The sequence below is a fragment of the Podarcis cretensis genome (genome assembly GCF_951804945.1).
Source record: "Podarcis cretensis genome assembly, chromosome: 5".
Lineage (NCBI taxonomy): Eukaryota > Metazoa > Chordata > Lepidosauria > Squamata > Lacertidae > Podarcis > Podarcis cretensis.
The window spans coordinates 20,097,675-20,121,015 of NC_137174.1; the positions used below are offsets into that span (position 1 = coordinate 20,097,675).

At 45.3% G+C, this 23,341-nt stretch overlaps 2 protein-coding genes and 1 long non-coding RNA gene across 4 annotated transcripts in view; 1 reads left to right on the forward strand and 2 right to left on the reverse strand.

Annotated features, from left to right (window-relative positions):
• LOC307216584 (transmembrane protein 254-like) overlaps nucleotides 1-23,341 on the reverse strand; it is a 56,902-nt gene that overhangs the window by 30,768 nt on the left and 2,793 nt on the right. Inside the window, exons 3-4 of one of the 2 annotated variants that reach the window (XR_013839155.1) lie at nucleotides 22,450-22,509; nucleotides 20,501-21,347 (exon numbers count right to left, since the gene is read on the reverse strand). Coding sequence is in view for 1 of the 2 variants with exons in the window: in XM_079977046.1 (XP_079833172.1) it covers nucleotides 21,230-21,347; nucleotides 22,450-22,509 (178 nt within the window). In the remaining variant the exon portion in view is untranslated. Of the gene's footprint in view, nucleotides 1-18,889; nucleotides 21,348-22,449; nucleotides 22,510-23,341 lie in introns of those variants that run through there. The other variant, XM_079977046.1, reaches the window with a different exon arrangement.
• Nucleotides 2,756-23,341, reverse strand: part of LOC307216582 (uncharacterized protein) — a 115,995-nt gene continuing 95,409 nt past the window's right edge. The window contains exon 7 of the mRNA XM_079977044.1: nucleotides 2,756-3,432. Within this exon, the coding sequence (XP_079833170.1) occupies nucleotides 3,154-3,432 (279 nt within the window). The 3' untranslated portion in view covers nucleotides 2,756-3,153. The remainder of the gene's footprint in view (nucleotides 3,433-23,341) is intronic.
• Nucleotides 18,464-23,341, forward strand: part of LOC307216594 — a 37,374-nt gene continuing 32,496 nt past the window's right edge. Inside the window, exon 1 of the long non-coding RNA XR_013839186.1 lies at nucleotides 18,464-18,766. This is a non-coding gene — a long non-coding RNA (uncharacterized lncRNA). The remainder of the gene's footprint in view (nucleotides 18,767-23,341) is intronic.

Consider the following 23,341-nt stretch of genomic DNA (forward strand, 5'->3'; position numbering starts at 1 on the left):
AACACACATATGGTAGAAAAATCAATTAAACCTTATATCCCCATCTCAATCTTCGGTTTTTTAAAAAATGGAAAAGTGTATTTCAGTATTTAAAAAATACTGCCAATAAAGCTCTCTCTTCTTGATCGACACCCACTTCATCTCATTTCCGTTTCAAATATTAAAATTATTATATTACTCAAATAAGTCCAATTTGACTGTGGACAATGTGATGCCTGCATATATCAGAAAAAGTGGAGCTGTGTCGACATTTGCTTCAACAGCTCAATGTATATTTTGAAAGAGCAATCTTCAAATAACCATCTAAGCTCTTTAAATACCCATAACTCTTCCATTCATTAAGTTTGCCCAAAAATTCTTTTCACCATAAGTTATTTTACCAGAAATCATACTTCAATGTGGGTGCTCTTTGGAACGATCTGTAATTAATTAATTAATGTGTGTGAGTGTGTTAATCTGCAGGTGGTTAGACAGTAACTTTGTGGTTTCTGAAGCCCATTGAGAATAGGTTGTTTTTCAGAAAGTGTAGGCTTGTTGAAGAAAAGTATAGTGGAAATTTGATTAAACAAAAAAGTGCTAGAACAGAGACATAGCAGACACAGCATTCTTTGAAGGGCTTTATACTCCAGCTGCAGTTTTCAAACAAATGCCCACCAAAAGTCAGCATTTGGACAGCAGACTAAGCAGGCATTCAGGTCACCTAATTACGGTGAGATGTATTATATTTCTATTTAAATTACAGTAATTGTTTTTGAGTTGTCTTTGGCCATTTGTTTATTTATTTCATTAAATGTATACAACACTTGATAGTAAACCACTTTGCAGTTTTTTTGTTTTACAAACAGATAAAAATTAAATTTAATGGGGGGTGGGAATCAACCATACTTCAAAACCTAAGGATGAATATTACCTTAAATTAGCACAGACCCATTGAATGATATCTGTGTCCTCGTTTTCGACAGTGCTGTGGTGGTCACCATTTAGTCTTCCTCCAATGAGTTCTGGAGGCACCTACTGGGCTATCACTCTAGAAACCCTTTCTCTCACCTAAGGAAATCTAAGAGGAGCTGGTAGGTGGTTTACTGCCAGGCATGTGCAGAGTGCTCACCCCTCAGCATTTGGCAACCGCCCAGGGAATGCTAGTGCTCAGGGCTTTCCTTATGGAGGAGGGAGAGAAACACCAGCCGAATTCCCAGGGGCAGGTTCAGAAAAGGAGGCAAAGATGAAAAGGGGGCACAGGCTTCCAGGTGAAACCCTCCCTGAGCTGACGTCCCAGCCCCCTTGGCCAGACTTACTCCTGCAGGGGGGTCAGCAGGGCTGGCCCAAGACATTTGGTCTCCTGAGACGAGGGAAGAAGGGGAGAAGGGAGGTCTACATCAGGAAGGAGGGACAGGCTCTCCAAGAGTCTCCACTTTCCCGGATTTACAGAAGGTTTCTGATCTGTTCCTGGAATGACCCACTTTTCCTAGGGACGCCCCTGCTTTTAGCAGAGAAACGCTGGAGATTGTTGGGGGATCAAGATGGCGAAGAAAGGCGAGAACAGACCAGTGGCGCCTCCTCTTTGCCCCGAGGCAGATTTGGAGTGGAGAAGAAGTGGAAGTTAGGAAGATCCAGCTCTCAAGAAGAGACGGATTTAGGGCAGCACAGCCGGGCTGAGCCTGGAGGGGCCAGAGGGGAGCAGAAGGATGAAGGAATGAAAGGAGCAGCACGGAAGGCGAGAGGGGGCAGCCAGACATGCTAATGCGCTTATCTCGCCTCCTGGGTGGGTCCCCCCTGCGGGGTGGGGTGGGGTGGGGGGGTCATTGTGTGAAGAGGGAGCGAAGAGGAGACGGGGGGGGGAAGAAGCGGGGAGACCAGGGGCGCATGCGCGGTGCCAACCTGGATTCTATGAAGCGAAGCGAGAGGGAGTGGGGGATGGGCGGCCGTTGGGACCAGAAAGAGGAGCGGGAAGGACACCCCTCCCCCCCCCGTTGCCCCAGCAAGACGTTGGTTATGGCGCTGATGCTGAGGGAACGTAATAAGGGAAGACAATGGCGAGAGGGAAGCCCTTCCGAGTTATCTGGTAGCCGCTCCCCAGGCGCCACCACAGGGCGCGGCTACCTTCCCTCAGGCATATACAGTGGTACCTATAAAGCTTCATTGAAGGCAGTAGAGCACAAACCGGGGGGGGGGGGTGGATTAAGAGCAAGAAAATGAAATAAAGTGTTCAAAATATCCCCCCACAAAGTTTTTAATAGATGTTGCCTTAGCCTGCATGTTGCCTTAGCCTGCAACATGGGCATTTATAAGTTAAACGTATATGTCTTTAAAGCTTTGGAGAGCAACTTTACACACTCATGGTAGGAAAATCAGTTAAACCTTATATCCCCATCTCAAACTTCTGTTTTTTAAAAAATGGAAGACTCATTAATGGAAATCAAACTTATTAACACAGAAAAGTGTTACTAAATCGACTTATACCAGGATCTACAAATATACTTTTGCATACAAAGAAAATATAGCAACTTCCCCCCACATTTATTGCCACCTACTCTAGCCTCAGATACAGAGACTTAAAAAGAAAAGGAAAGGGACATTAAAATGTGTCTCAGGAATATTCAGCCATTAGTAGACCTGACCTTTTATCTCTAGAACCACATGTACCGCACAACTGACTTTTTTCTAGGGGAAAATTAAGTCCATGTTTATATGCTTGTACAAAGGAAAGTGAATGTTTCAGTAAATGGAAAATTAAATGAAGACTCCAGACAAGCTATTAAAGGAACAAACTTTATTCAAAACATCCAAGTCATACATTAAAAGGCATTAAAAGAGGGAGCTTGGAAAATATGCACAGGATAGCAAGGAAGGAGTTGGGGAGTTGGGATGCTAATCTGGAACCTGACTTAAAGAGAAAAACTGAGAGTCCGAAGCACTTCCATCAACATTCTGCATTTGTCCAGGATTTGTAGCTGAATAATTCCCCGTTGCAGACCAGGGAGTGTAAGTGCTTGATGCCATGAAGAAGTTCCCAGCTGATGGTGGAGGCTGCCTCACCATCTCCGCACCATAATATGGAACTGGGCAGTTGCTCGCCTGGGAAGTCTCACAAAGCCCAGTTCCACAAAAAGCAGCTTCCTGGTAATAAGCAGGGTTCAATTCCAGGGAGCTCTGCTATTGCGGGGCACACTCTCCTGGCTGCGTGTTGTTGAGAGGTGGCTGCCACAACCCTGCTCCTCCATAGCTTTCAGCGTATTGAAAGTTCTGTGGCTGGTAAGATTGTTGCGAGTGAATATTTTGGCTGCTTGCTGGACTGCTTCTCGGGCTGCTGTCCAGGCTGCTTCTTGGACTGGTTCTCTCACTGTGGCTATAAGGAGCTGCAGCCTGGTTCACGATCCTTATCCTGGAACCTATCCTCTTTGGAGTTCTGGCCCTTCTGTTTTGAAACCAGATCTGAACAGAAGAAAGGAGAGAACCAAATGCCCATTATTTCAAAACAGGTAGGTCATAATTTCACTTTCAGGTACAACAACCAAACAAAGATTAGTGTATGACAGTGGGAGAACCTATGTTAACTTATTTTGTGTTGTGAGAAAGGCATATAGGCATTATGTTCTGTGAATATAGAAGACATTTTTACCATGAATATGTCTTTTTGATCTAACAGAGAGAATTACATATAATAAATTATGCTTATTCCTCTGGGATTTCTATTTAGTTCTCTGCAGCATTTTTCTACTATCTTCAGCTCTGCATTCAAATATCCCATGTTCATAATCTCCAGTTACTGTTAATCATAAATCTTCTAAGTTGGAATGACTAAATACTGCTATTTAGAGTTACTGTTAATTATAAAGCTTTTACATCCACGATAACCCCCCCCCCCAAAAAAAAGAACCAAGAAAGAGGAAGTTAGCTCTTGAACAAGGCGCCTTTCGCGATAAGCTGAGAGGCACCAGGGTGAACTAAGGCCTTCGACTACGCAAGGATTATTCTGAGCGTTTCAAATTGTTCCAGTATGTGCGGTTTAGGGAAGTCTTGGGAGCCCCCACCATCCCTATTCTTACGTGCACACGATCTTCTTCGACTCCGATGCACCTCGCCAGCGCCTCCCTAGTCCCGTATCCGGGGTACCGGTTCTCTTCAAAGGACTTTTTTAGGAGCTCGACGTGAGATGGGCTGAAAACGGTCATTTTTCTCCTATCTCCTCCGACTTTGGGGTAGCCTCCTCCTGGGAAAAGAAAGAGGCAAATCTGAAGGAAGCCCTCGGCTTAAACAGAAGCGACGCTTGCAGATCTTCCTCCCGACTTGGAAAGCTCAGGGCTGCATCGCCTGCCTTTGCCCGGGAGCAAGTCCCCCAGAATCGGGCGCTGCCTGAGGTTCCGCTGCGTAAAACGACCCCCGGCTTCAGTGGCAATTCTTTCAACCGCCCCGCTGACCACCCACCCGGCCGAGCGCAGAAGGGCAAAGCCTTCACTTTTTACAGGAAGGCTTTTGTACCTGACATTGAAATCCACGCACTTTGTGGCCTTTAAATAAACCTCCGGTTGCTCGGAGCAAGGCTTGAATGAAAAGAGACCATAGAATTTTAGGTAATACGTTTACGCTCTTATTTCTATGCTTGCCATCATTTTCCGCAGCTGATCCTAACCACGTTTATTGGGAAATTTAATCCCGTTTATGTGAAAGGGATTTAACAGTCAGAAAGTGTGTGTGTAAATGCTTCATGCAGTAAAATGCGCTAAATGCTTCATGCTTACAAGTAAAATACGTGCAAACCAATCTTGCGAAATGTTTCCAACCGAAGACATTTGAGCCCCTGTGTAATCCCTCCCTGGCTACCACAAATGGGTCTTTCCTATACCCTGATCCTGACCCAGAAACAGAAACAACCTTCCTTTATAAAAACCATCGTTTATGAAACCCTTAATTTATATAAATCGTTTGAGCAATTTTTTAAAGACAAGTGAACTAAAAATCCTTTTAACAATCCTCTATTCTTACCTCGCTGTCTTCCAACAAACCTGCTTTTCGTTTGCAAAGTCCCCTTGCTCCTCAAGGCCCGCTCCAGGTTTCTGGAGTTCGGCGCCTTTATAGCCCCTCCTGGCTGCCCATTGGCCGGTGCGTTTTCCTTGGAGAGAAGCACTCCAATGGGGATGCGGCTTTTGGGGAGGAGCGAGTTTCAAGTTCAATTTTCAAGCGCTGCTTGACCAATCTAGATTGGCTGGAGCGCACCCTTCTCTTAGCATCACCCTTTGGCAAAACTGGAAAATAGCCCCATAGTTGCCTCCGATCCTCAAAGGAACTGAAAACGTTCTGAAACCTTCCAGCTCATACAATGAATGTTCCCAGTCCCTGGCAGTTTGTTAATCAAGAATGGTTCCCTGTTGGTACAATTCTTTGTTATTTTTGCATAAGAAAATTAACACAAGGGACCCTTTTTATGTGTAGATGCCACCCAGGGCAGGCGATAACGCTGCAGTCTTTCCTCATCCACACCAGATGACACACCACCTAGTACCTTTCCTTTCACTAAGATTTAGCAGTCTCTCCTGCGTAATGATGCCCTCAGTTCTCCACTACTCAACTCTTTCCCTCATTCAGAGAGATGGATGTCGGGAAATAAATCCCGCACCCTCCACTCCCAGAGAGGCGTGCCTGGCATCACTTTGATGTTTTTGTATGTGTCAGGTGAAGACATTTAGATCTACTTGTAGCTAGTTGTTTTTATTGCAGGTTTTATCCTCCAACCTTAGCTTTTTGATCTCAATTGGGTGTTGTTTTAATCTTACCTTTTATCTATTGTATTACATTTATCTCTCTCTCCAGAGCTGTTCTAGCATCTAGATTCCAGTATTTTGCCTATGTTAAACAGAGAGCAGCTTGGAATCAGGGGCTGATCTCCTACGAAACCAATGAATCTTAAGATTCTGGGCACCTAATCTCAGAGGGATTTAGTTCACAAGCATATACATTTTTATTCACAGCAGTGTGTTTGACACGTGAGACAACCCAGAACAGATATTCTAATCAAAATCTGATTTTTTAAATGTGGTGGTCTGTTGAAGAAGACAACAGTGGTTACCCAGAACTCATTGCCAGTTGTGAAGGGGACCCCAGAACAGCTCAAGCTACAGGGCCCCTAAAATGTAGGTCTGTCACTGCTTGGGACTGATGTTGGGATAACTGTAACAGATGTTGGGATAACTGATGCGCATTGCCATTCAAATGGAGTGTATGTGCCATTGCATGTGACAAATTATGTGGGATGGGGCTTTCCTGGGACCCCCCCCCCCTATTTTATTCAAGTTGGCATCCCAGATAATGCCTCGCCTGGCATCACTTTAATGTTTTTGTATGTGTCAGGTGTGTTTATAAACACAGGGAGGGGAGGTCAGAAATCCTTTTTGATGTACTGCAAAACACCACGCGTTCTTCCCACTACTGCCATGCAAAGGAAACAGCAATTTAGAAAGCAATTAGGACTGGGGGGGGGGGAGTGGGAAAGTGATTAATTGCTTCCCCCATCCCACCCTATGCATACAAGCATGTGATGACTCTTCCATTCATTAAGTTTGCCTAAACATTCTTTTCACCATAAGTTTATCAGAAATCATACTTCAATGTGGGTGCTCTTTGGAACGAGTGTAATTAATTAATGTGTGTGAGTGTGTTAATCTGCAGGTTGTTAGACAGTAACTTTGTGGTTTCTGAAGCCCATTGTGTATAGGTTGTTTTTCGGAAAGTGTAGCCTTTTTGAAGAAAAGTATAGTGGTAATTTGATTAAACAAAAGAGTGCTTTTTTTTTTTTTTTTTTGATTGGTTTATTACGGCCATTGGCCCATATCTAAAAACAATACATCAAAATTTATCCATAAACAATACAATTTAAACAGTTCCAAGTTAAAACACCCCTATAAAACCAATTTTACTTCAATTAAGTAAACTATACACAATAAGTTCCCTCTATGTCAACCGCAATTCAAATCCCTCAGATTTTGGGGGATATGCGTCTTAGTTCTGGCACTTATTGATGGTTCTTAAGTTTGGCTAAGCTGTCAGAGTCATACAGTGATCCATTTCTCCTCTTATGAAATAAGACATTAATCAGGTATCTAGCGACTGCAAGGGATCTACTTGAGTCTTTGTCGTTTAATAAGTATATTATTTGGGCTTCCTGAGGTCTGTCAGCTATTCTCGATAGATATGGGGCCAGAAACTTGGACCGTGAAGCCGAATGTATAGGACAACAGAAGATTATATGATATAACGATTCTATAGATCCACTTTTACAGTCACAGAGGAGTGAGATCTGTCCGTTGGAGAGTCTGTTACCCAACACATTTGATGGGAAAACATTGAATCTAGCCTTTATAAAGGCATACCTGTGCATCACCACAGATAAGGTAGTTAAATAAGATGGAAGCTTCGTTGGTGGTGTTAAGCCAAGGTTTATTGGCGAACAGGAGCCACCACCTGTCGCAATATTAAATTGTAAATCCATCTCCTCTAATTTGTGAGTTATAATTCTCTTGGCAGAAATTAAATCCAATTTTAGTAGTTCAGATGGAGATAGTCCTAAGGACACAAGTTTCCCATGTATTATTTTTGCCCAAGGGCTAGGGAAGTCGTCTCTCCAGAGACACTGTATCAAGTGGAGATTTGGAAGTTTATGCCATAATGCCAACCAGTAACAGAGGATGCATTTCCATAATGTGGTTTCTAGAGCTGTAACATTTAGTTCGAGACGTATAGCAGTATTGCTTACACACCTGGGTAATTTTAGCAACCTTCTTAGCAGCTGGTTTTGGATTACCTCCAATTGGGTTAGATTAACAAAGGACCCCCATATTGGGATTGCATATGCTATTGTTGCAATCACCTTTGCCTTGAAAACTTTTAACACTGATGGAATATGGAAAGCCCCATCTGAAAAGAAAAAACGCAGTAGCGCAAAGGAAAGGGCTTTAGCTCTATTTAATACATATGCCAGATGGACCTTCCAGCCCATGTTGTGTTGGAGAAGGACTCCCAAGTATTGAAATTTAAAGACTTGGTCAATGGCTTTTCCGTCTATTCTCCAATTATAGGTTTTTCGACTCTTGGTGAAAATTAGAACTTTGGACTTGGCATGATTAATTGTAAGAAAATTTGATTTGCAGTAAGCATCAAAAATTTTCAGTGCCCTCCTAAGGCCTATTCTTGAAAAAGATAGGATCACTGCGTCGTCTGCGTAGAGTAGAAGGGGGCAACGATATTGGGCAAGGCGGGGGGCATGGATCGTTTCTTGAGAATCTATCAGAGGCGCCCTCATATCACTTATAAATAGATTAAAAAGGGTCGGAGCAAGGATACATCCTTGACGGACACCTCTATTGATGGTTACTGAATTTGAGAGGTCGCCGGCCGGAGTGATTCTCACCCTTGCGGCTGATCCGTCATGCAATTTAGTTATTAGCCACAAAAGTCTTTTGTCTATTCCCCATCGTGCTAGTTTTCCCCAAAGTAATTCCCTGGGGATGCTGTCAAAAGCGGCCTTTAAATCAATAAAGGCCGCACAAAGTTGGCCTCTATTTGGGGCGGAATATTTCCGGGCAAGGTGGTATAAAACTAAGACATGATCAACCGCTGACTGATTCGGTCTAAAACCAGCCTGTTCAGGCCCAATCAGGTTGTTCTCTTCGGCCCACTTAGTAAGCTTAGTTAACAAGAACCGTGCATATATTTTCCCAGTTATTGACAATAAACTGATATTCCTGTAGTTTCCCGGGTCATCTGTCGAGCCCTTTTTATGAATTGGAATAATAATCGCATCCTTCCAAATTCTTGGAACCTTCCCACTGTTGTTTACGGCATCAAAAGTAACGGCCAAGATTTTCGCCCACCAGTGTGCATGAAGTTTTATCGCTTCCGCCGGGACTAGGTCGGGACCGGGGGCTTTACCAACTTTGAGATTGGAAATGAGTCCGTGGATTTCTTCCGGGTCAGTGGGTGGCCAAAGAGGGAGCTGCTCATAGAATCCATCGATTGTATCAATATTAAGGTCTGGTAAGGCAAAATAGTTCCTTAGAAATGATTCCCAGACTGGGGCAGGAATAACGGTTAGTGGGTAACTTTTAGATTTTCTGTTAACCAACAGCCAGAATTTTCGGGAGTTACGGTTATTTGAGGCAGCTATAAGTGCATGCCAGCGGTTCAGTTGCCATTCCTGTTTGGCCTTTTTTTGCACATATTTGTAAGCTGATTTTGCCTGATAGTACTCCTTGGGAAGCATAGTCGCCCCTGAGGATTTGTAATCATTATAAATAGCACAAAGATGTTGTTTGGCTTGTTTGCAATTACGGTTAAACCACAGTGCACCTGTCTTGGAGTGGGCCCGATTTACCTGGTGGGCTGGGACAGTAAAGAATGACGTGAGGTCATTCAACAGATTGGCAAATAGATTAATAGTTTGATCGAGTTCATATGAGGTTATGTCAAGGGCTGAATAGGTTTGTATGATCTCCTGCTGAAAAAATTGAGAATATTTTTGAGCCTGCGTTACAGACCACTTTATACCCTTCACTCGTAATGCCGTATTAATGCCCTCTACCGGGTTTTCTGTGTTAGTGTCTAATTGAGTTGGATGACTGTACTCGTCCCCGTGCCAGTCTAGGTCAAACATAGCAGCAAGTGGAAGGTGGTCACTGAACTGAATATTGTCAATCTTAAAAGAGAGAGCTTTCGGCATCAGATCACTCGAGGCTAAAAGGTAATCTAGTACACTGTTTGATTTTATGCCTAGGTGGGTATACTCCCCCGGTATATCGGGAGGGCAGCAACCATTCAGGGGTACTAGGTTTAAGCGAATAGCCATTTGGTAAAGAAGTACTCCCGCCTCGTTTACTTTAGAGTCTTTTGAGGTTCTCCTCACGGCATGTCTCAAATCATAATTGTCGAGGCATGGAGCAGACCACCATTTAGCTTTAGTTAAATCGACCCAATTTGCTGCTATGCGTGCGTTAAAGTCACCCCCAATTAAGGATTGGCTATTGGAGTATTTAACACGGCATGATACTAAATGATCTTCTAATATTTCCCATCTATCATGCAGTTCAAGGGACGAACCCCCTGGCGGGAGGTAGACATTGGAGATTAGCAGTGATACTTCCCCCCCTGACATCAACCCGGATAAAGCATAGGGGGGAGCAGTCAAAACTAATGAAAATTTGAAATGCAGCTTCAGTGAGATACCAATTACTAGACCACCTTTCGGCCGTCCTCCTTTCTGGGAGGGGCAAGCTGGAAGAGATAGAAGGTCGAATCCGTTTATAACAATTTCACCCTCCTCCCAAGTTTCTTGCAATAGAATGATATGAAACGAATTGATATACGACTGGAATTCTGGGTCACATTTTTTCCTACGCCAGCCAGCGATGTTCCAACAGAGGATCGATATTGGTGGTTTTTTGGGTTGTCCAGCTAACCGTCATTTAAATTCTTGTGGGAGGCTCTTATGCAGCAAGGACGCTCCCTTAAAGAAGTCCGTTATTTTCCTTTGCTGAGGGTTGATGTCCTGGTGTGGTGAGTCTTTTGCTCTGGTGCGCGCCGGTTGTGGTGGGTCTTTTGCCCTGGTGCGAGCCGATTGTGGCACGATCAAGTCGCAAGGGCCAGAATTTTGGGGGGGCAGAAAAGAGTTAGCATCCTGGTGGGTAGAGATAATATTTGACGATTTTAGCTGTCGGGCCCAACTAGGCTCTGAAGAGGCTCCTGCCAAGTCCGCTGGATCCGTCCTCTTTGGGGATCTAACCGAAACACTTGTGATCATTTGATTTATATGTCCTGCTGGGTCTTCAGTCCACTCTGTGTTGACTCTCGACACTATAGTGTCTTCCTCACGTAATTTTTGGATTTTTGGTGGAGAAGCCTGACTTGGAGTGGCCACTACTGTCTCAGGTCGTGGATGGTCTTCGATGTATGTTGATTCCAAGTCCGGCATGGAGGGGTGCAGGGGCGACGATTTATCCAGGGGAGTGTTATCCTGAGATTCATTCTTTGATCGGTTAATCTCAGAGGGAACAGATAAGTCTATTAAAAGCAGGGATGAGTTACCAGTGTGAAGGGGAGGAGAAGAGTCTGCCTCCAGCAGTGAGACCTTCCCATCCAATGCCGATGGCACCTTATATGCTGGATATTGGGGGATTGTTGTTTCCACCTCCATGGGGCATGGCACCGCTAAGTTAGAGTGGATATTATTCATAGTAACTCCGTTGCAGGCGATACTTAGGAGCTGAAGTTTAAGTGAGTCCAGCCTATTTATAATTTCTTGTTGTTCCATCGCTGGTAACTCTCCAAAGGAGGCGATAAGCTCTCTTTCCTCCTGGGGTGTCAAAGAGTTACTGGCACAATCATAGTGTTTAGTTGTAGGAGTGGGGGTACTATGGGACTGGCCCCGACATGAGGTGTACAGCTCAGCCCTCTTTTGTGGTTCAGGATGGGAAGGTTGTACCGTCTCCTTGATTAATCTCTCCGATAGGAGGGGTCTAATTATGGAGTCCATGAAAACTCTCGTTGGAAAAATGCCAAGACTATTCAAAAACACTTTTTGCTGAATAATAAGAGAGGGGATTTTTGCAGAGTGGAAAGCCAGCATTATTCTCTGATATCTGTTCTGGCGGACTAGGGGAAGCACAGCACACAGATCTATTTGTGATGTCTCGAGTTTTAGAAGCCATCTGAGGTGCTCTTTAGACCCATGTAGCGTTGTCCAACTTAGGTCCCTTTCCCGGAAGGTTAGGGAGATCTTCCTTGGATGTAGAATCAGGGATTGGTGATTCAGTGCGGGGTTGAGATTGTATTTGCGGTTCTTCATACAATCAGTGTTTGGTGGAGCTTTCTGCCGGCGCAATGGGACATCTACTGCCCCATCTTGGGCTATCTGTGCAGGCTGGTCATCCAGTTTTTGCTGAAGGTTATGCAGCTGAGAGGATAGGCCGTCAATTCTCTTAAATATACAGTTTAGAGTTCTGATTATTAGATGGAGTTGCTCGCATCCTGTGCAGTCCGATTCGGCTGCCAACTCCTCCTTCGGATAGGGACCATCCCCATTTGTGTTACCAATAGCGTTTCCAATTTGTAACATCTCAGGGGCCTCATCTTCTGATGTTGTTTCAAGGGCAGTTAGAGGATCGAAACGATTTTGAGTTGCTATTGAGTAGGTACATTCCTCGGGGCCTCTCCCTCCTTTAGGTGAACCCTTTCTTAATTGCTTAGGCCTCGGAGAGGATAATGCCTCGTCAGAGTCTCTTGGACGTTTTCCATGACCCATAAGTCAATTTTGCAGGAGAACTGTCGTGGGCACTGTGCTGGGGAGCTCCTTAAATCCTTGAGTCTTCCTCACAAGAATACTACCACTTCCAGGAGAGTGGTGCCATAAAATTACTCACAGTAAGGCAGTTAGTTCAAGCCTCTTCCTTCCCCTCTTCCTTGTTCCTAGGATTTTCGAGACAGCTCGGTTCCAGCAGTCAGGCAAAATTCACTTCGTAGTATGCAATAAACTAAAAGCTAAAGGAAAGAGCTGGTCGACAGGGCAGAGGATTTATGCCCAGGAGAACCTTTCACTTATCTCTCCCAGTTAGGGAGGCGGCGGCAGCCGTGGCGGCAAGTCCGGGCGTCAGAGCAACCCAAATAAAAGAAAACCCCCCCAAAGTTACTGTGGTTAGACAGTAACTTTGTGGTTTCTGAAGCCCATTGAGAATAGGTTGTTTTTCAGAAAGTGTAGGCTTGTTGAAGAAAAGTATAGTGGAAATTTGATTAAACAAAAAAGTGCTGGAACAGAGACATAGCAGACACAGCATTCTTGGAAGGGCTTTAGAGTCTAGCTGCAGTTTTCAAACAAATGCCCACCAAAAGTCAGCATTTGGACAGCAGACTAAGCAGGCATTCAGGTCAGCTAAATACGGTGAGAAGTATTATATTTCTATTTTAATTACAGTAATTGTTTTTAAGTTGCCTTTGGCCATTTGTTGATTTATTTCATTAAATGTATACCCCATTTGATAGTAAACCACTTGGCAGTTTTTTGTTTTACAAACAGATAAAAAATAAAATTGATGGGGGGTGGGAATCAACCATACTTCCAAACATAAGGATGAATATTACCTTAAATTAGCACAGACCCATTGAATAATAATAATAATAATAATAATTTATTATTTGTACCCCGCCCATCTGGCTGGGTTTCCCCAGCCACTCTGGGTGGCTTTCAACAAAGATGAAAAATACACTAAAATGTCACATATTAAAAAATTCCCTGAACAGGGCTGCCTTCAGATGTCTTCTGAATGTCAGGTAGTTGTTTATCGCTTTGACATCTGATGGGAGGGCGTTCCACAGGGCGGGCGCCACTACCGAGAAGGCCCTCTTCCTGGTTCCCTGTAACTTGGCCTCTCGCAGTGAGGGAATCGCCAGAAGGCCCTCGGAGCTAGACCTCAGTGTCCGGGCAGAACGATGGGGGAGGAGACGCTCCTTCAGATATACTGGACCAAGGCCGTTTAGGGCTTTAAAGGTCAGCACCAACACTTTGAATTGTGCTCGGAAACGCACTGGGAGCCAACGTAGGTCTTTCAAGACTGGTGTTATATGGTCTCGGCGGCTGCCCCCAGTCACCAGTCTAGCTGCCGCATTCTGGATTAGTTGTAGTTTCCGGGTCACCTTCAAAGGTAGCCCCACGTAGAGCACATTGCAGTAGTCCAAGCGGGAGATAACCAGAGCATGTACCACTCTGGGGAGGCAGTCCGCAGGCAGATAGGGTCTCAGCCTACGTACCAGATGGAGCTGGTAAACAGCTGCCCTGGATACAGATGGACAGCTGTGAGTCCAAAATGACTCCCAGGCTGCGCACCTGGTGTCCTCTTTTTCGACAGTGTCCTCTTTTTCGACAGTGCTGTGGTGGTCACCATTTAGTCTTCCTCCAATGAGTTCTGGGAGGCACCTACTGGGCTATGGGGTAGAAGTGGAAGTGAGGAAGATCCAGCTCCCAAGCAGAGGGCGGATTCAGGGCAGCCCAGCCGGTCCCCCCGCCCTGCGCTGAGCCTGGAGGGGCCAGAGGGGAGCAGAAGGATGAAAGAATGAAAGGAGCAGCACGGAAGGCGAGAGGGGGCAGCCTTCCTCAGAGGCCGGACATGTTAATGCACTTATCTCGCCTCACGGGTGGGTCCCGCCTGCGGGGTGGGGTGGGGCGGGGGGGGGGGGTCATTGTGTTAAGAGGGAGCGAAGAGGAGACCGAGGGGACGGGGGGGGGAGAAGCGGGGAGACCAGGGAGGAGGAGGAGGAGGGCGGCCGGTGTGACGTCACAGGGGAAGGCGTGGCCAAAGGGCGCCAAGGCAGGACAGGCGGGGGCGCATGCGCGGGGGCGGTTTGGGCGGGAAATGGCGCCAACCTGGATTCTATGAGGCGAAGCAAGAGGGAGTGGGGGATGGGCGGCCGTTGGGACGAGAAAGAGGAGCGGGAAGGACACACACACAACCCCCCCCCCCGTTGCCCCAGCAAGATGTTCGTTATGGCGCTGATGCTGCGGGAACGTAATAAGGGAAGACAATGTTGAGAGGGAAGCCCTTCAGAGTTATCTCGTAGCCGCTCCCCAGGCGCCACCACAGGGCGCGGCGGCGCCATCTTCCCTCAGGCATATATATATTTGGCGGCGTATCTGCGTGTCGGCCTGAGGCAGGCAGGGTTCAAATCCCTGCACACACAAAAACACCACAATCTCTGCGCGCGCGCACACACACACACACACACCTTGTACACACACACAAAGTGTGTACTGCCGATCTAGGCTCCGAAGGGCGGTGTATAAATTCCGTAAATAAAAACCATGAGAACATAGCAACCCAGAACATTGAATTGTTTTTATTTGTAGGAGGACGAGGAAAGGAAAACCAGCAAACCAAGTTGCGGTATCAAATACATAGCTGCGTTTCAACCTATTACTACGTAGTCCTTTGGTCTGATCCATTGGGACTCTTATGTTTGCATGCGGCTGCCACCAACTTTAAGCATTATATTAACTAAGGAGCTCAATTTGATTAATGGGAAGTGGGACCACAAGACTGGATCTTCCCGACGTGGCACGCATTTCTGGCCCTGCCCTTTGGCCACATGTTGAATGCAGACTCCTGTAGTGAAGGGACAGGATACCCAAACCTGACTGTGTAGTCACCCCAACTAGGCCCCAAGACTTCCCAAATTCTTTCTTTGAGGATTCAGCAGCTAAAATGCATTAGCTAGAGCTGTATTTCTTTCTTTGAGGATGCAAACTTAAAATATGCATTAGCTTTTGCTGTATAACACAAAGTAGCTGAATGAACAAAGCCTTCTCCTCTTCTCAGTCTATGAAGGCGTAAAAGATGGCCTTGTCAGTGGCGCATCCAACTTATCTGACCAGGTTGCAACTATCCTAGTGCACTGACGCACAGACCCCGGGAATAGCGCCAGGAGTACAGAAACAATTTCTATTCATCATGAATGGAGAAACAATTTCTATTCATCATGAATGGAGATTGTTTCTGCAAACTTACATGTACAAGCTCATAAGGCTGGATTCGGGGGGGGGGGGGGACCTAAAGAGAATATAGGCTGCCTGTTTCTACTCTTAAAGTGCTGCTTGCTGTGGTTGACCACGCAAGTGCCTTTCTGCTGCCTGGGAAGCAGAAATAAAAAACTCTTTCTCTGAACCATCCTGTGTTTGGCTCCTCCCTCCCTCCCCGGGAGCAATGCTCATCCTACCCATGGGAAAGGCCTGAAAGGCTACAGTAGGAATCCTGATTGTGCACAGTATCTACGCACATTTACCTGCTCATGCAAAGGTGTTTGAATTATAGCCATTGAAGGGTGATGGCCAGCAGCACAAGCCTGCTGGGATAGCTCAGTCAGTAGAGCATGAGGCTCTGAAACTCGAGGCTGTGGGTTTGAGCCCCACGTTGGGCAAATGATTCCTGCAACTGCAGAGGGTTGGACTTCCAAACTCTACATTTCTATGTATATGTACCCTTATCACTTGGGAGTCGATGGGGCTTGTGATGAGAGACTATGGGAAGCCAAACAGAATGTTGTTTTATGAAGAACACAAGAACCTGCCTTTCTTTCTTGCTTTTGATAGAGGGAAGTTCTCACTATAATAAGGTTGGCAAACAATGATCCAAACAACTGAAAAAAGTTTAGAACTTTGCTTAGTTGGCATTGTTAAGTTAGAGCTCCTCCTGCTGGCCTTTCTGTGAACATGATCACAGTGATCAGGGTTGTCGATTAAGGCAGTCGTGCTTCCAGTCTACCAGTTCAGACTTAGTTCTCCCCAGCTTTGACTGTTGCCTCTCTCATGCATTCACCGGGTGACCTTTGGCAATCCACTTTCTGTGCCCCCCACATCTGCAGCATGGGGGATAATAATACTGATTTTCATTACAGGGCCGTTAAAGTATACAACAATATAACACTCATTTGAACACTAGAAAGCGCTATGCAAATGTTTTTCAAATGGTTATGAGATGCCTTTAAATGCTGTAAAATGAATGGTAGCATTACAGGATTCGAGTATGTGCAATCTTCTTGCACACAGTGTCTATGTGCAATACTTGATCAAAATAATGGTGGGGAAATACAGGAAGAAGGCTGGAAACAATGACAAAATGTCTTTATTGGAAAGAAAGCTGCAACACTCCCCAGCCACCAATTTAACCAACTAAATTGTATTGGAAATCTTCCGGGTGTTTCAGGAAAATCATCTTCCTGCCCTAATCTCCATCGATTATTCTTTATTACCACACTGCAACACCCTTAATCTTGTCTCTGGCTTAATGCGAGCATACTAGAACCAAGAAGTCCAGGATTTTGATAAATGCAGTGGAACCTCGGGTTATGTACCGTCCTCCTTACGAACGCTTTGGGTAACGAGCTCCAGTGACCTGGAAGTAGGTTTCCTGGTAGCGAACTTTGCCCCGGGATATGAGTGGAAGTCGCACGCCAGCGGCAGCGGGAGGCCCCATTAGCGAAAACATGCCTCAGGTTAAGAACGGTTTTGGGTTGAGAAAGGACCTCCAGAACGAATTAAGTTCAGTTCGTAACCAGAGGTACCACTGTGTATGGGTGGGGAGCCTATATTTGCCTACAGTCCCTCACGCCTCATGGAATGCAAGTCTAGAATTACCGTATTGGTCTGAATATAAGCCTCACTTTTTTCCAAAATTCTGACCGTGAAAAGTTAAAGTGCGGCTCATATTCGCAACCTTATGGTATGCAGCTCGGAGCATGGGGCAAACAGCACCAGGAACACGGCAAAGCGGCGCCCGCCCCGTGCGTAGTCCCCCATCCTCTCCCCCAAGGCCGGGAAGGGAGAGAGCGCCCCCGGTATGCAGCCAGGAATGCAGTGGTTTATATTCGGGTATTTTTTCTTTTTTTCTTTCCCCTCTCCAATTTTTAAGGTGCAGCTTATATTCAAGACAACAAGATATCCTCTGGCATTCCTGAATGGCCTTTGAATCTATCTGCCGTTGGAGGGAGGAGACTGAAAAGGCCCTACGTGCACTTGGCCTCCTCAATTTTTGGCTTAATGTGTATCCATGTCTACATGGAAATTTTATGCCAATTAAAACAGGTGCAGCAGGAAGTTCTCCTGTCACCCGCCTCCTCAACTGGCATGACAAACAGTTCCCGGGGGTGGGGCACAGTGAAAGATAGAGGAGCACGTGGATGGGAACAGTTGCCAATGCCTTGTCTTCTACAGTATTGAGAAATGACAAGATCTCTTTCCTAGTGGGCAAAATGAGAGGGGACACCTCCACAGGCGAGTCCCTTCAGCTCATTATCACGTGGAAGGCCCTGGGAGAAGAAACTATGCTGGTGCTGAGAGACTATGACATTCTGTTTCCAGAAGTTTATCTTGACCTCTTCCCTACCACTTTTTCACAGGCAAGTCAAGCCACATTTTTTCAGAGGACTTTCAAATATTTCATTAGTCTGGTTTCCAAACATCTTTACTGCTATTTTTAATGCCTGGTGTGTTGTGTTGTTAACCTTTTCTTTTTTACGCTTAATGTTGGCTTGAGGAGAGATTGTCCTTTACAGGGCGACTGTGAAACTCCATATATAAAATGACTGGGCATTCCGATGTGGACAATATGTTCTCAGGCCAGTTGCAAGCAAAGACAGATTCCTGCATATGCTCCAGCAAGGACAATGCACAGTTTTATCACATCACCCTTTGCCAACCCTCTGGGGGCAACATGCCAGTGGTGGGTATGGACAAAAGTGGAAGCGATCACCCTACACTGTCACACATGCACTCACACAAACAGCTTTCCCCCCTTTCCTAGTCAAAAATCAATGCAATCTTAGGGGAAGGGAGAGATTTGCTTGAGAGATCAGGGCAGACCTGTCTATACCCACTCTATAGGGGATGAAAATGTCTAATTCCCAATTTGGCAGATGGGCAAGGGTTAAATTCTGCCTCAAGTCAGACACTACAATGAGAGTAATCCAAAATGGTTGTGCCTGCTTTGGCAAGCCATTTGCTCTTAACACATCTGTAGTGTGAATGCAAGAACAACATGTTTGTGTATGTATACTTGTACAAATTATCTGGCTGTGTTCCTGGGATGCCCAAGTGCATTTCCTCACGAACTCCTTAGCATTCCTGCTGTAAACAAAGGGAACTGAGGAAAGAACCCGATACGATGACACACAAAAGCAGGTATTGTTGAGTCAACCCCTTCATCCTATTAAGGCCTGGTTATTGTTCAATATTTCCTAGGAGGTGGTGGGGAAACCCAGGCTGCATTAGGAATCATTAGGGGGCCCTATACTTTGTGTTTTGGCACCCCTGCTTTAAGGATGTGAAACCACCACCCCATCCTTTGTAACCATTTCAGGGCATGCGTTATATTTTAGAGAGAATTATTAGCTTTATTCAAGGCCAGCAGTGAGACAGCTCTCGGAAATTTTCAGCTCAAAATGCAGCATTATACCAATTAAGCACCCTATCTTAGGACACATTTTTATCACAAGAGGCAACAGTCAAACAGCTCACCATGTTTCCCTTCAAGTATTAACAGTATAAAGAACAGCAGAAGCTACCTTTAATCATCCAGACAATAGCCAGGTAAAACGTAATGTGTTAAAGAGGTGATTCTCAATACAACAAGCATGACGGAACATGCAGGGTGTTCAAGCACAAAGGCAAAATGCTAAAACTATGAGCAGCAGTGTTCTTAAGAGCTGCCTAAAAATAAATCCAAATGAGACACAGAGTTTGAAAGACATTATAGGGCATTTTAGCAGAAATCATCAAGAGAATTAAAAGTTCAAACCAAAGGCAAGAACTATGGTCTAATGTGGCAGAGAGTCCCAACCTTTATATATTTGCTCAGGCACAGAATCAGCAGACCTGTCTCCTGCACCAACATAACAATGGCAAGCACTACAGTAAAAATGCACTGCACTAATACAAAATGCTAAAAAGTTGGTGGGGTGGAGGGGTTTATTCAAGCTCCGTGCTGGTGCCGTTTGCTTCTCACCCTCATTCTGCCCCTGAGCTTATACTAGTGAAAAGTCTCTCTAGAGAGGGTAAAATCTTGTAAACCACTTCACCCTGCCAAGCAATGCCATGCCAGGGAAAAACTGCACCAGTAATTTTCCTTTCTCAGATCTGGGTGGTGGCACTGCATAACATGTAGGTACTAAACATGTAGATACTAAACACGTTGGCCAACACATCTATGAATTATACACCCACTCATCTGACAGGCACTGTTAACTACTTCCTCCAAATCCAAGTAACATGCTGTTTCTAAACCTTCCCCACAGACAGCTCTGTCTATCGCGACACAGCTTGGATGAGGAATGCCTAATGAAAGCTCTATCAAAGCTTTCTCTCAGATTGAAACTAGTAGATCTGCTTTGATGTATTTCTTGGGGGGGGCATCTCCCCTAAAGAATTTAAGGGGTGTTATATAAAACTACCTTTTAACAGCACGTTGGATCTCTGAGAAAGAAAACTGCCCCAGTGGGGTTTCTTGGTCTTGACTGCAGTTCTTATGTGGTCACAGCTTTCTCTCTCACAGCCTTTTGCATTTCAAGAAAAGCTTGTGCCATGCCCAAGAGTTCAGTGCCATGGTTATTAACTAAAGTGCTTTGCAATGCATGCAGGTTGTTAAGAGAGCAGCAAGAAAACATAAGAGCAAAACCTGCTGGTAGACTATTATAAATCAGAGGGGGAGGGGTGGCAGAGTTTGTGGAGAAAGATTGCAAGATGTTCAGGATGCAATGCTGACCACATTTACTGCGGATAAACCCCTTTAAACTCTGGGTGGGAAGGTGGGTGAGAAATAGAAGAGGTTTATTTCTCAAGAAAGGGGAAGAAAAGTTAACCAAGCCACCTGCTAAAACTGGATGCCCAACAAGGATAATCTGTACTGTTGCTCAATATTTTTAAATAGTAGTAATTATTATTATTATTATTATTATTATTATTATTATTATTATTAAGCACAGCTAAAAGTACTAATGGAGTAGCATTAGCCTTCTTGGTCTATGGTGCAAATGACAGAGAATGAAAATGCCACCTTGCCTCCCAGTCACAGCTACACCCTGGACACAGTGTGGCTGCATGTAGAGATCAGTGCTCACAGACCTGCTTAATCTGCAATCCTTACCTGTAAAAAGGGTGGCGGGGGAGGGGAGAAAGAGACTCATAAATGAAGGGGACTATCCATACAATCACTTATAGAGGGCAATCCAGCCATGGATGCAGGCAAAACCAGGGGAGCAACAGACAGGTGCAAGTTGGGCCCAAAGGAAGATGCCTCACCACACTTCTGTACAGCTCAGTTTATGAATAAGGCTACTGTTAGACCTGAGAAGTAGAGGCTATAGGTTGCTCTGTGCTTGCTCTGTTTGTCACCCCTATTTTAAATTGGTCCTATGCAGATATCTTGTGAGTGTTGGCATTTTGGTCCTGACCATTAAGAACTGGCTTTATTTCCTTGATCTAAAAAGAAAGGCTCCATCCCCCATTGTCACAAGCTAGTTTCCTTGCTTTGCCCACAGCTGCAAAACCTGCAGAGGAAACGTCTGAAAGAAATTTCTCTTTCCAAGTGAAAGAGAAGATTGCCACACTTTTGAATGCACAAAATTTTTTTAGGAATACACCCATCCCTCTCCCTGAAAAATATACCCCAAAGCTAGAATGTGTTGGAACCTTCTCTTCTGGCTGAATCCTTCACCGGCTTTTCTTCTGGGGGTTGTAGGTCAACAAAAAGTAGAGAGATCCTATTCCAAAGAAAAATGTTTGAACCAACCACAAACGCTGAGTTGAAGGGTCTGTGATGCCTTTCATCCTGCAGTGAAGAGACAGACAGATAAAGCCTGACATTTCTGCATGTATTACTTAAAATCCAAGTTAAGTAGATATGTCTATTTTGCCCTCAGCTGCTTGGAGGCTGGGCAGAAACTGAAGTTGGGCTGTCATCCACACCCCTGCTCCCTCACCAAAATCCTTCAGGGAACTTTCCAGGGTGGCATGTGATACACCAATGAAGGAAAGATATCAGCAATGCAGTCACTAGTTCCAGATAACCTCCAAACAGGGTTTTGAATCCAAGTGCATATATCTGGGATTTAGAACCATCATATTGTTACTCCTCTACTGGCACTCACACAGACCAGCTTACTTACACAGTCACTGGCTCCTTCTTGTGCTTCTTTTATGTTCTTTTATTTTGCTTACTTCATTTATACATCGCAAAGCAATTAACAATACAAAATCATCAACAATAAAGGCATATATAAACACAATGCAGATAAGGGCCAGGATAAAATTCTGATCAAAAGGCTTCTTAAAAGAGGAAGGTCTTTAAGAGGTGCCTAAAAGACAATAGACAGAGTTCTCAGGGATAGGTACCACCAACATTTAAGGTCCAGTTCCCGCATTATACGGAGCAGATCTCCTGATGAGATGGTATCTGCAAGAGGCCCTCTTCTGCAGAATGCAACCATCAGTTGTATATATAAGGTGCAAGGCAGCCTTTTAGGTATCCTGATCCTCAGAAACCTGACAAAAGGGTCAGGGTAAGTTCACCTGCCACAGCTGGGTTGGGTTCCAATGCACAGCACACCTCATTGGTTCAATGTTGGAAAGCACTGGTTGCTTTTTAAAAAGCAAATTCAACGACAGCTCCGAAGTCGGTCCTTGACAGAATTTACTTTAGACCCAGTTCATGCAGATAGGATGTGAAGATTATTAAAACCTGTGTGTCACTTCCATACCACTTTAGGCAGCAAGAGGGAGTGCTCATGCATTTCCTACAACACCCCATATCCGTACCCAGAAAACCAGCTCACAAGCCCAGACGCAGCTTTGCCACGCTATCTGCTGTTTAGGAGAGGGCAGAGGGAGGTGGAGGTAGAAGAGAGACCCAAAATAAAATAAAAATAGCTTACTTGCACAGCTTGAGGGCATATAATGCATCCCCGATGTGGATTAACCAGGTAATTAAATATCTGAAAGGAAGGAAAATAACACCATTTGTAACTGGCGTAAATTAAAGCAAGATAAGGGTTAGCCCAAAACATTTAGGTATTCCCAGGGGGAAAGCCAAACACATTCCCAATCACCAGCTCATTAACAGGGGACACAACCCTGTTATTTCTCATGCAAGCCCTTGTGAAATGGACAGGAGTTGACTGAAGCAACACAAATATGCTTTGTGCAATGCCTGTTCATTTCGGTAAGCATGGCTTGTGCAAGAGAAACACACAACAGGTGAAGGAATGGGGTTTTCAAAAAGCAGGCAATCATTCTGCCCTGCCCTTTACATTAATGTGCATATTTCTAATAACAAGTTATGCATAGCCTAAACCGGACCAGAAACACTACACAGTCCGAGTGGAGTAAGGCATGTATGGATCTGCTCTTTAACCCATAGCTGCCAACCGTCCCTTATTTGGCGGGAAACTCCCTTATCCCAGCGCCGTTTCCCGCTGCTGTCCCGGACTGATGATGTCCCTTAAATTTCCCAGGTTTCATGCTTGCCCGGCTCGGGAGGGAAGCAGCGGCTCAGGGTCCTCCGCCTCGAGAGAGAGAGCGCACGAGCTGCCGTGTCTTCGTCTCTCCCTTTTCCCCCTCAGGGGCACATTGTGAGGAGACGGGTGTCTTGCGAGACTTCTGCCGTGCTGCTAGGGGAAGTCGGAGGTGGCAGCGGTGGCTGCAGCTGAGGAGGCGGCCTGAGGGAGGAGGAAGAGGAGGGGATGGGGAGGGACACAGAAGGGCGGCACTTCAGCCGCCACCGCGCCGCAACCGCCTCATGCCGGGCTCACAGGCGGCATGGGCGAG